At 39.9% G+C, this 12,652-nt stretch overlaps 1 protein-coding gene across 1 annotated transcript in view; it reads right to left on the bottom strand.

The window, feature by feature from the left end:
- Nucleotides 1–12,652, bottom strand: part of pkhd1l1.1 (PKHD1 like 1, tandem duplicate 1) — a gene marked incomplete at both ends in the record, with an annotated part of 71,269 nt that overhangs the window by 29,550 nt on the left and 29,067 nt on the right. The window contains 5 exons of the mRNA XM_080858741.1: nt 235–405; nt 3,657–3,845; nt 4,802–4,906; nt 5,549–5,691; nt 6,119–6,311. Coding sequence (XP_080714867.1) covers nt 235–405; nt 3,657–3,845; nt 4,802–4,906; nt 5,549–5,691; nt 6,119–6,311 — 801 coding nt within the window. The remainder of the gene's footprint in view (nt 1–234; nt 406–3,656; nt 3,846–4,801; nt 4,907–5,548; nt 5,692–6,118; nt 6,312–12,652) is intronic.

Genomic DNA, 12,652 nt, shown 5'->3' with positions numbered 1-12,652 from the left:
AAAAGCAATAAGCCCCGCGAGTCCGTGCTTTGCGCTGATTTTAGAACAGGTAAGGGGGTTTAACGGCACTCCGCTTCGCGTCGTGCCTAACAACTCCCCTTACCTGTTCTAAAATCAGCGCAAAGCACGGCCTCTTGGGGCATATTGCTTAAATATATGATCCATGATATTTGATGAATAACGTTATATCAGTTTTATGATTTAATATCAGAACTGATATACTGTGATGTTTACCTGGTCTGATCAAAGCAGCGAAGTCTCCCACAGCGACGTGCAGCTCAATGCTGCTGTCCTCGACCCCTCGGACAGTCACGGACCCCTGCAGACTCTTCTGGTTGTTGTCATCCACAAAGCCGCTGCTGTAGTAGTAGACACCCGGGGACGTGAACTGATAACGGAAGAAGCCTGGAGGAAGAAGAAGAGATGGTTAAGGCTGCATATGGATGGAGGAAGAAGAAGAGATGGTTAAGGCTGGATATGGATGGAGGAAGAAGAAGAGATGGTTAAGGCTGGATATGGATGGAGGAAGAAGAAGAGATGGTTAAGGCTGGATATGGATGGAGGGCATAGTAGACTGAGTGAATGTGCTGAAACTAATATTACTACTAATTCAAACTAACTAAACTAATATTACTACTAATTCAAACTAACTAAACTAATATTAATACTAATTCAAAATAACTAAACTAATATTAATACTAATTCAAACTAACTTAACAAATATTACTACTAATTAAAACTAACTAAACAAATATTACTACTCATTCAAACTAACTAAACTAATAGTAATACTAATTCAAACTAACTAAACTAATATTGCTACTAATTCAAACTAACTTAACTAATATTACTGCTAATTCAAACTAACTAAACTAATATTACTACTAATTCAAACTTACTAAACTAATATTGCTACTAATTCAAACTAACTAAACTAATATTACTACTTATTCAAACTAACTTAGCAAATATTACTACTAATTAAAACTAACTAAACAAATATTACTACTCATTCAAACTAACTAAACTAATATTACTACTAATTCAAACTAACTAAACTAATATTACTACTAAATCAAACTAGCTAAACTAATATTACTACTAATTCAAACTAACGAAACTAATATTACTACTAATTCAAACTAACTAAACTAATATTACTACTAATTCAAACTAACGAAACTAATATTACTACTAATTCAAACTAACTAAACTAATATTACAACTAATTCGCACTTACTAAACTAAACTTATATAAAACGACCTGGGCCTCGTTTCCCGATAACGACGTATCTTAACGGCCTACGTGGATTTTGGCGACATCGTAGACTCATCATAGCCGTAAGTGCGGTGTCGGGAAACCGCTCTGCAAGGAGCTCTCTTACGACCGATTTCAAGTCCTTTTTAGCGTTCGGGAAACTAGGCCCAGATTTTTCAGGAAAACTATGTTTCTCTTGTGAGACCTAATGCTATAGTAATAGTTATTGTTATAAATATTAGGTTGCAATATTCTCCAAATCTTATCAAGTGCAATAAACTGTTGTCATGGATTCAATAAACAAATCAATCAATTAAGCAATCAATATGATGCATTCAACGGTTCATGAGAGATCCTCCGATGCCATGTTTGAAATGTGCTACTTTTATCTTTCTTATAAGATACTGAACATGGCCTCGTTTCCCGAACGCGAAAAAGCACTTGAAATCGGTCGTAAGAGGAATCCTACGTTGCAGAGCAGTTTCCAGACGCCGCACTTAGCTTAAATTGTTCTTTCGCTGAGAAGAATTCTACGTGTGGTCAGGACCAGTAGTAACTGCACACTTAGCGAACTTCACACTTAACTTCACACTTAACTTCACACTTAGCGATGCAATCCACCAGGGGCGTCGTTCGCCCGTTGCTCGGAAGAAAGGGGAATTAAAAAAAAAAACATGGCTCCTTGAAGTGAGGAATATTTTACATTAATAAAGCTATCTACACAACTTTTTATATGTTTATAATGACTCGGTTTGATCTGAAATGTGCTACGCGACCGATGCAGAGTATGTATGTCTTAACTGAAGCTTTCAAACAGTAGTTTTAAGGCACAATTAGCGCTTATGCCACCACTCCATTGGCTTATATGGTAGCTTTCTAGCTAGATGGTAAATACATTACATGTAAGTATTTTTGGCTTATAATTAATTTAAAAATGACGACAGTCTTGTTTTGTGCTCTACACAGTTGTATACATATATATTTGCAACCATGTTCTTCATTGAAACTTTTTTTAAATCGCTAGTTTCATAGCTCATACAGTCAGGCATGACGTACGCTTCAACCCCCACGACACCTTATCCAGGGGCGTCGTTCGGCGTTACTATCCCCGCCCCGAATTCAGTGCACAGTGCACGTTCGATGCACGCATAGGCTAGCTAATTTCACAGCAATTAACGTAAACAGGTTAACCTGACGTAAACAGCACTTAAGATATACTTAAGAACTCGTGCACGTTGCGCTCGTGCACCTGACTTTAAGATGATGTTCGGGAAACGCTCGTAAATAGAAAGTGTTACTGAGTCTACTATGTCTTAAAAATCCACGTAGGCCGTTAAAATACGTCGTTATCGAGAAACGAGGCCCATAACCCTACCTGTATTGCCATTTATGATATAAATAAAAGGATAATTTGCTGAGCTATTTAGTACTTAGAAACTTAAAGTGGGGTCATTAGAAGACTAAATATCGATGTTACATTATATAAAGGCAGACAAACCTGTTTGTGGCCGACCACCGCAGGTGGAGACTAAAATTACACACAACATACTGGATGGGCGACATTGTATGCCGGTCAGTGGTGTCAGCGATGCCTTGACACATTTTCCCGTGTGACCCTGACAACAGGCCCCAGGACATCACAAACAATAGATGGTAGGCCAAGGCTAGGATTAGCAACAACACGCACAAGCTAAATGATGGTGTTTCTTTCTTATGTCTGGGGTTTCTGCCAACGCCTTGACAACTGGCATATGAGACTGAAGACATATGCGGTGAAACAGGAACATGCCGTTTGTGTCTCGGTTAAGTAAAGACTTCAGAAGAGTGTCCTCACCTTTCATCATAGTTGCCTTGAGGTTTTAAAATGTGATGCAAGGAGGTGAAAATATTTCTCACAAACTGCCACACGAATACCCAGAGTTCTAGCCTACAAGTATTCTTCAGAACATACAAAGTTCAATGGCTTTAACACCTCTTGCTGTGTAATTTTAAACTGTGTATCATCATTTCCTGCCTCTAGACATTAAAAAGGACACTGCTGCTTACCACTACACTTACTACATCTAACCAGGCCACTATTGGCAATGTGGGAATCCCCTCCACTGTTGCCTGCTTCCTTAAGTGAATCTTAAACACATATGAAAATAGATGTCATGCTTAAATAAAAAGGTGTTAAGCAGACGCTTTTATCCAAAGTGACTTACACACAACCTACAGCGACTGGGAATCCAACCCAGTCAGTCCCTTACAGAGCGGTGATGCCAACCACTTAAATAGTATTCATATCAGAATAGATGTCTGACGTAGCAGTGGGGGTCTTGGTGTCTCCGCTGGTGAATGTGAGGCCATCGGGTGTGTGTGAGTGTGTGTGTGTGTGAGTAACAGATGTGTGACGTACCGGTGGGGGTCTTGGTGTCCCCGCTGGTGAATGCGAGGCCATCAGGTGTGGTGCTGCTGGGGTTGGCTACGCTGAACACCCTGTAGCCCACGCCCTGGAGGAACGCCGGGGCCTCCCATCGCCACACCACCGTGTCCCCCACCGTGGCCAGCACTGCTGCAGGGCTCCACGCGTACCCCTCTCCATGAGCTGGAAACATACAGAAAGACGCTCACATAAACACAGGACAGTATTCACACATATATGCACACACACACACACACACAAACTCAAGTACACACACATATACACACAAACACACATATGCACAAATACACACACCCACACACACACAGAGACACACGGACACACACGGACACACACAAAATGACACATGCACAAATACAGACAGACCCACACACACCGACACACAAAGACACATGCAGACACACACACACACGCCCACACGCACACAAACACGCGCACACACCCTTAGTTCTTCTAAGCACCTCATTAGAGGCTATGTAACTGTCAGATTAACGGCGGTGGCGTTTAGTTGTGCTGTCAGACTCCCCCACCCAGGAGCACAGGTGAGCAGCCTGGGGCTGGGAGTGGCGTAAAGGTGAGCAGCCCAGGGTCATGAGTGGCGTGACTGACTTGTGACAGCCATGACAGATTATAGTGGGATGTTCTGCGTCACACATGTACTGTATGTATGCGGTTATGTGTGTGCTTCGAGTATGTCCTAGCTAATCTGTCCAAGTCCATAGGTTATTATACAGTATTTGACATCTCCTTTAGTCCATGAGGTCCCTGGGCAGTACAAATAGGAACACATTTGCAAAGCTCAACAATTTGTTTGGTTTAGCTTCTGGTTTTCCTTACCATACTTTATTTAGTGTTTGAAAGGGTTAAGGAAAAATAAAGTTACAAGCAAAAAGGTGTTTGTGTGTGTATTATTTATTTGGTACGGAGCCCTGGTCAGTGACGGTGTGTGTGTATGCACGTCTGTGTGTGTGTGTGTGTGTGTGTGTGTGTGTGTGTGTGTGTGAGTGTGTGTGTGTGCAAGTGTATGTGTGTGTATTATTTTCTTGGTCGGGGGCCCTGGTTGCTGTCGGTGTGTGTGCATGCATGTCTGTGTGTGTGTGTGTGTGTATATTATTTACATGGGTGGGAGCCCTGGTTGGTGACGGTGTGTGTCTTCACCCCTGATTCCACCACACACTGTATCTGGTGCCATGACGCCACAGTGACCTCACAGCGCCGGTCTCCTGTAGCAGAAAGACAGAAAGACAGAAAGACAGTGTTTGTGAAAGCAGCACTGCAACGGACTTAACAACTAATGACACTGGACAGCTTGTTTTTAACATGTTGTTTAGTCTAAGTAAGTCTTCACGTAGACATTGAGATTTCTTGTTCCTTGTATTTCTTATCCTTTGCATCCTTTTTCCTCTTTGTCATGGCAATAAAGCACAATGAATAGAAAGCGAGAGAGAGAGAGAGAGGGGGGGGGGGTGTGAGAGAGACAGAGAGAGGTGAGAGAGAGAGAGAGAGAAAGAGGGCCGAGAGAGACAGAGAGAGGCGAGAGAGACACAGAGAGAGGTGAGAGAGAGAATGAGGGGTGAGAGAGAGACAGAGAGAGGTGAGACAGAGAGAGAGGTGAGAGAGAGAGAGCCAGAGAGAGAGAGAGGGGTGAGACGGAGAGAGAGGTGAGAGAGAGAGAGGAGTGAGAGAGAGAGAGAGAGAGGGGTGAGAGAGAGAGAGAGAGAGGGGTGAGAGACAGCCAGAGAGAGAGAGGTGAGAGAGAGAGAGAGAGGGAGAGAGAGAGAGGGGTGAGAGAGAGAGAGTATATGTGTTTGAATGTCCTCCTGTGAGTTTTTTTTACAGTATAATACAGATGTATCAGAGCCTACCTAGCATGACACTGTTCTCCCCTGGGTTGGAACTGAACCCAGAGCCTGCGATGGTCAACCTGGACCCCCCATACAGAGAGCCCCGCAGTGGGGTCACTCCTGATACCTCCAGCACGTACTCCACCGCAGCGGTTACTCCAGCACTGCATAGAGAAGACATTTACATGCCTTATAGATGTACAGTTGTGTACACACATAGATGTGAACAGAACAGAGATACGATTCACTGAACAGGCATGCCTTATAGATGTACAGTTGTATACTCACATAAATGTGAACAGAACAGTTACGACTCACTGAACAGGCATGCCTTATAGATGTACAGTTGTATACAGGTATACAGGCACAAGAATACACAATCAATCTCAGTGATTTACTGAGTATGTAATCAATCAGCACACTGACTGATCCTTGTGTGTGTGGTTTGTGGGTGGCTGTGATTGGTTGTATGAATGACATGGTAAGGGAGGTCAATCATGTGAGTCCTCACCTGATCCTTGTGTGTGTGTGGAGGCTGTGATTGGTTGTATGAATGAGATGGTAAGAGAGGTCCATGATCGGAGTCCTCACCTGATTTTGGGGGAGCCCATGTTTCCCACCTGCACATTGACCCCATACACGGCCGGGGGCCGGGAAGGCAGGACACAGGTGATGGCAGTGGCGTTCCACTCCACAATCACACACTCCACCTGGCCTACAAACACCAGGCTGTCGTTGCCCTGCACCCCAAAATTGGTTCCCAAGACGACCAGAAGCCTGTGACCTACAACAGAACAGAAATAAGCAAAAGATCAGGTCACTACTCATTTGTAGTTATATAGTGTGAGTTTGTAGAAGTCACTTTTATCCTAAGCGACTTACATGAACATTTGATGAAGTGATTTAGTAATGAACAAATCCTTATTTAATGAATTTTATTATCATAGGGAAACTCATTACAATTCCTTACAAATATATTTACATCTGTCTTACTATCCCCAGAAACTATGCAAGATGCCTAAACATGTTAAATGAGTTATATACTACATGGAGTATTGCTGTTGTATCACTCAACAACTAACAACAACACACAACAACCAATAACAACAACACACAACAACCAACCGTGCAGTGCATCACTCTAAGCCTAGACATGCAGCAGACATGCATCACTCTCTATGGTCTTTGCCATCCACACCTTGTGTGGTTATAAAAGCTTTCTGTGTACAACAGCAACAGCAACAACAGTGTTCTGATAAAGCTGCAGGAGGCTTACATCAAGCTGGAGTCTTTGGACATTTGAAGAAAGGCTGAAGGATTAATAGAGCATCGTGTTTCAGTCAGTGTGTGTGTGTGTGTGTGTGTGTGTGTGTGTGTGTGTGTGTGTGTGTGTGTGTGTGTGTGTGTGTGTGTGTGTGTGTGTGTGTGTGTGTGTGTGTGTATGTGTTTCAGAGGTCCAGGGACTTCTGTAACTTCATGCGACGATGAAAACAAAGGGTAATTACTCATCGTCTCAGGTTTTCTGTTCTTTTATTAGGAGTTGTGAGAACAAGTCCCGACACACAAAACAGGATGTCTCTTGCCCAACAATGGCCTGTAATTCTTTAAGTGGCATGCCAAATATAGTAGCTTCAATTGAGCAACTATCATCAGACCATGCAGGAGGACAGCTAGACACAATGGCTGTCAGTCAACACACTTGAATGTGAATTTTCAAGTTGGCTGCGGTCGTGTGAGACATAACAGGCATTGTCAGTAGCGACAGGATAACTGATTAGAGAATAGGGCGCTCTGGTATGTTTTTAAAAACCCAGTGGAATACAGAGCAAAGGTACAATGCAACCCCTTCAGTGTATGTGTGTATGTGTGTGTGTGTGTGGGCGCTCTGGTATGTTTTTAACAACCCAGTGGAATACAGAGTAAAGGTACAATGCAACCCCTTCAGTGTCTTGGTATGGCTGTAGGGGAACTAAACAGGTTTACTTTATTCAAAGCATGTGTGTGTGTTCTGTGTTTGTGTATATGTTTGTGCTTGTGTGCTGATTACTTGGAGTCCTGGTTGGTAACTGTGTGTATCACGCACCTCTGTTTGTGTGTGTGGTTTTTTTGTATATGTATCACGCACCTCTGAGTGTGTGTTTGTCTGTGTGTGTGTGTGTGTGTGTGTGTGTGTGTGTGTGTGTGTGTGTGTGTGTGTGTGTGTTTTTGTGTGTGTGTGTGTGGTTATCTAACACGCACCTCGGTGTGTGTGTGAGTGTGTGTGTGTTATGTGTTATGTGTGGGTATGTGTTATTGACGTCTATATTTTAAAAATTGTATTTCATTAGTACAGTTACTCTGTGGGAAAACACACACATTCAATTGTTCTACTACTGAACAGGAAACACTCCATGACAACCATTCAGTGAAACCCAAACATCACATGCTGTCATCCGAGCCTATAGACCATCATGACCAACTAAACATCCATACATAACCAACTGGCCTCGCTAGAACTGAACAACCATACATAACCAACTGGCCTAGCTAGAACTGAACAACCATAAATATTAGTGCTGTCAGTTTAACGCGTTATTAACGGCGTTAACGCAAACCCATTTTAACGCCGTTCATTTTTTTATCGCGCGATTAACGCGATGTAAAAAAAAAAAACTTTATTTTGCCCTCCCAAACTTGTAGTAGGCTAACGTCACGTTTGAGTGAATGATGAGCGCGATACAAAGAAATGGATGATAAACAGCTTCTGAATAGAAAGTTTACCTTTAAAAGTTGTGTTGTGCAAAAGAAGCGAGCTTCACTGCTGAAAATGTCAACAGGCAGCTGGCAGCAAAAAATATTAAGCCATGGTTTAACTGCACTATAGGCTGAGTCCATGTTTATCTTAAATGTGCACTTTATAATTTTATTTTGTACCGCCCTGTTTGGCAATGTTGTTTTTCAATAAAATAAAACATTGCTTAAAGCAAGCCAATCCACTTTTCCATGTTGATAACAGCATTAAAATAAAATAAAAATGATGGAAAAAAAATAATAGAAGGGGCATTTAGAATAGATACAATTTGCGATCGCGATTCATTTTAAGTAATTTAATCGCGATTAATTTTGAGTTAACTATGACAAAAATGCGATTTATCGCGATTAAATATTTTAATCGTTTGACAGCACTAATAAATATCAATATATCAGTATCAGTACTCTTGATGTCAAACAATCCCAATAGCAGATTGAATTTACACACAGCGTAGGAAAATGACCTTTTGCTTTCAAAGCATTAAGCTAGTCCTCTGATTGCACTAGACAGTCCAGTCTATAAAGATGCTGATAACTTCGACCTATAGGCCATGAGTGGTCAACATGCAACTCAGTGACGTCATACATTCAAAAGACATATTTGGCAGGGGTTCCATTGAGGCCATGGTAAAGACAAAACACATAAATCATAAATATAATCATTGGTAACACTTTATAATAACTACACACAATTCATCATTTATTAAGCATTTATTAACTATTAGGAAATGGTTTGTTCACCATTAGTTATTTATTGTTCATACATAACGTATCATTAGTAAAGCATTTCTTCACACATTTATAAATGGTTTGTTCATAGTCAATGAGCCTTCTAAAAAACTATCAAATAATGGTTTGTTCATAATTAGTTATTTATTGTTCATACATTACGTATCATTAGTGAAGCATTTCTTCACACAGTTATAAATGGTTTGTTCATAGTAAATAAGCCTTTTAAAAAACTATTAGATAATGGTTTGTTCTCCATTAGTTATTTATTGTTCATACATAATGTATCATTAGTAAAGCATTTGTACACACAATCATTAATGGCTTGTTCATAGTAAGTAATGCTGTCCAAAATTACGCTAAGTAATTTAACCATTATTATCTAGGTACTTAGGAATGTATAAGGCCGGTTAAATCCTGGAAGTTGATGATTAACAGACTATCTACACCTACATTTGTTCATGCCTTAAATAAAATGTTATGATTTAGAAATAGGCCTCAACTAATAGCTGGGGCGTTAATACATATGTTACAAATACTTACCAATTAGGTTATCCATGATTAATTCAGGAGTTACTGCTGGTTAGTAAAGTATATTATGTGAGCCCATCTAAAGTGAGCACTTTCTATGCTTTACAAAGCATTTAAAAATAAGTTGCAAACATCACCTGGACACAAACATGTATTATTCTATTTGGACATGCCTCCAGAAATATGCCTACGGATAGTTAGTGCTACTGCATCTTTAACAAGCAGTTAACAACACTTCAATTCATGATTAAATCATAAGTTACTACTGATTCGTTGACTACATGGTGTGAGCCCATCTAAAGTGAGGACTTGCTATGCTTTGCAAAGCATTTATAAATGGTTGCAAACAGAACCTGGACACAAACATGTATTATTCTATTTGGACATGCCTTCAGAAATATGCCTACGGATAGTAAGTGTTACTGCATCTTTAACAAGCACTTAACAACACTTCAATTCATGATTAACTCATGCGTTACTACTGATTAGTTGACTACATGGTGTGAGCCCATCTAAAGTGAGGACTTGCTATGCTTTACAAGGCATTTATTAATGAGTGGCAAAAGCTAGCAGATACCAAAGAGACACTAGTAAAAGTAGTATTATTTTAAGAAAAGGGAAAGAAATGCCAAAGTGATGAAAACGTACAAATATTTATTTAAAACTAAATATGCACACAAGTTGAAAATCATCACTTAAAATAATGAAACTGTTGAGTTCAAGTAATGCTTATATTTAGACATAAAAGCTTTACGCAGACATCAATAAAACTTTTGGAAAGAAATTATGAGATTCGGACTGGAAAGGCTTTTCGTATATCCTTGAACAACCGTCCAAGTGGCCGATCATCAGGGTGACCGGAGCCAAAAAGTCAATCATTTTATCCGGATCATGGCACCATTGTAACAAGTCCTGCGTTGCGTTCTGTGTGAGTCTGTTTGCTGGGCAAGAAATGGCCACGCACTGAAGTTCTGATGCCTTGTTCCAGCAAAGTGGAGCTCCTTACACTGAACACATTAACATACAATGTAAAAATGACTAAACTGTGTGAGTAAGGAACTGTATAGGTTCTGATGCATATATGTTGGTGTCACCCTGGTGTGTCTGTAAGAACACCTCTGGAGTCGGAATGCAGTCTTTAGGGGGTTTATGCAGCTATTGTAGGCAGCACAGCAATACACAGGACTCAGGCATATTCAGTGAACTCAATGATCTTTGCATTTGTGTTTGTGGTCTATCAAAAGGAAATAAAGTACAAATTATACATTAGTGTGCATAAATAACGTTAACATAAAGGCTTAATATGACACACAGCAAATAGTGGTGATAACTATGTCATTATACTGCCATCTACTGGTCATTTAAATCGGTTTTATTAACCTACAATTACAACTATAATGCCATTAACGTGCAATCTTACGGCAGGAATAGAAAACTCACTTATGTTACAAATAATAATAAAAGAAAGCTTATACGTATTACACAGGTCTAACATACTCACTAACATTAATAACAGTTCAACTAAACTTCGTTTAGAGTAGCCAGGCATACAGCTAACATCTCCACATATTAACTAACACTAACATTAGCTTCTTACTAAACTAACGTCTTTACAATACAGAATTATCGCATACATTTATATAACAGGAAAAAAAAAAAAGACCTACGGTTCGCCAGTGACGCACAAACATGTCTGAAAGGAATGTGAAACTTCAGTCAGTTAAGGGCGCTGACCTTTCTAACATACGAGACAGTCTGTAACATGAAGTCCTCAAACACAATGGATATTAGCCTGTTAGCAGAGGGAAAACGTATGCTAGACCTCATGGCATATGACAAACAAGATACATGCTGCATTAAATATCACATCGTATGTAGCACATGTTGCAGTTCACAATCTATGAGTATATTCACCGCTGTGTCATCATTATACCATATCTTTGTGGGTTTATCACTTATAAATACGTTTAGTATAGCATACGTACCTCTTTTCAGATCAGCAGCAAGTTCAAACTGAAGTCTTAAAGGAGATGCCAGTTTAACCACGTTGTTTAAAGGGGCAATACAAGCTCAGCGTGTTTAAATAACAAGATTAAGTACGTGAAATTGCATTGCCCTTTTAAGAAACGTGGTTAAGCTGGCATCTCCTTTAAGACTTCAGTTTGAAATTGCTGCTGATCTGAAAAGAGGTACGTATGCTATACTAAACGTATTTATAAGTGATAAACCCACAAAGATATGGTATAATGATGACACAGCGGTGAATATACTCATAGATTGTGAACTGCAACATGTGCTACATACGATGTGATATTTAATGCAGCATGTATCTTGTTTGTCATATGCCATGAGGTCTAGCATACGTTTTCCCTCTGCTAACAGGCTAATATCCATTGTGTTTGAGGACTTCATGTTACAGACTGTCTCGTATGTTAGAAAGGTCAGAGCCCTTAACTGATTAAAGTTTCATATTCCTTTTAGACATGTTTGTGCGTCACTGGCGAACCGTAGGTCTGTTTTTTCCTGTTATATAAATGTATGCGATAATTCTGTACTGTAAAGACATTAGTTTAGTAAGCAGCTAATATGTTAGTGTTAGTTAATATATGGAGATGTTAGCTGTATGCCTGGCTACTCTAAACGAAGTTTAGTTGAACTGTTATTAATGTTAGTGAGTATGTTAGACCTGTGTAATATGTATAAGCTTTCTTGTATTATTATTTGTAACATAAGTGAGTTTTCTATTCCTGCCGTAAGGTTGCACGGTAATAGCATTAAAGTTGTAATTGTAGGTTAATAAAACCGATTTTTAGATGACAGTATAATGACATAGTTATCACCACTATTTGCTGTGTGTCTGAGATATGTATATATTAAGCCTTTATGTTAACGTTATTTATGCATACTAATGTATAATTTGTACTTTATTTCCTTTTGATAGACCACAAACACAAATGCAAAGATCATTGAGTTCACTGAATATGCCTGAGTCCTGTGTATTGCTGTGCTGCCTACAATAGCTACATAAACCCCCTAAAGACTGCATTCCGACTCCAGAGGTGTTCTTACAGACAC

Source organism: Sprattus sprattus (assembly GCF_963457725.1).
Source record: "Sprattus sprattus genome assembly, chromosome: 20".
Classification (NCBI taxonomy): domain Eukaryota; kingdom Metazoa; phylum Chordata; class Actinopteri; order Clupeiformes; family Clupeidae; genus Sprattus; species Sprattus sprattus.
Note: the sequence above shows the minus strand (reverse complement) of the source record. Positions and strands in the feature narration are given on the sequence as shown.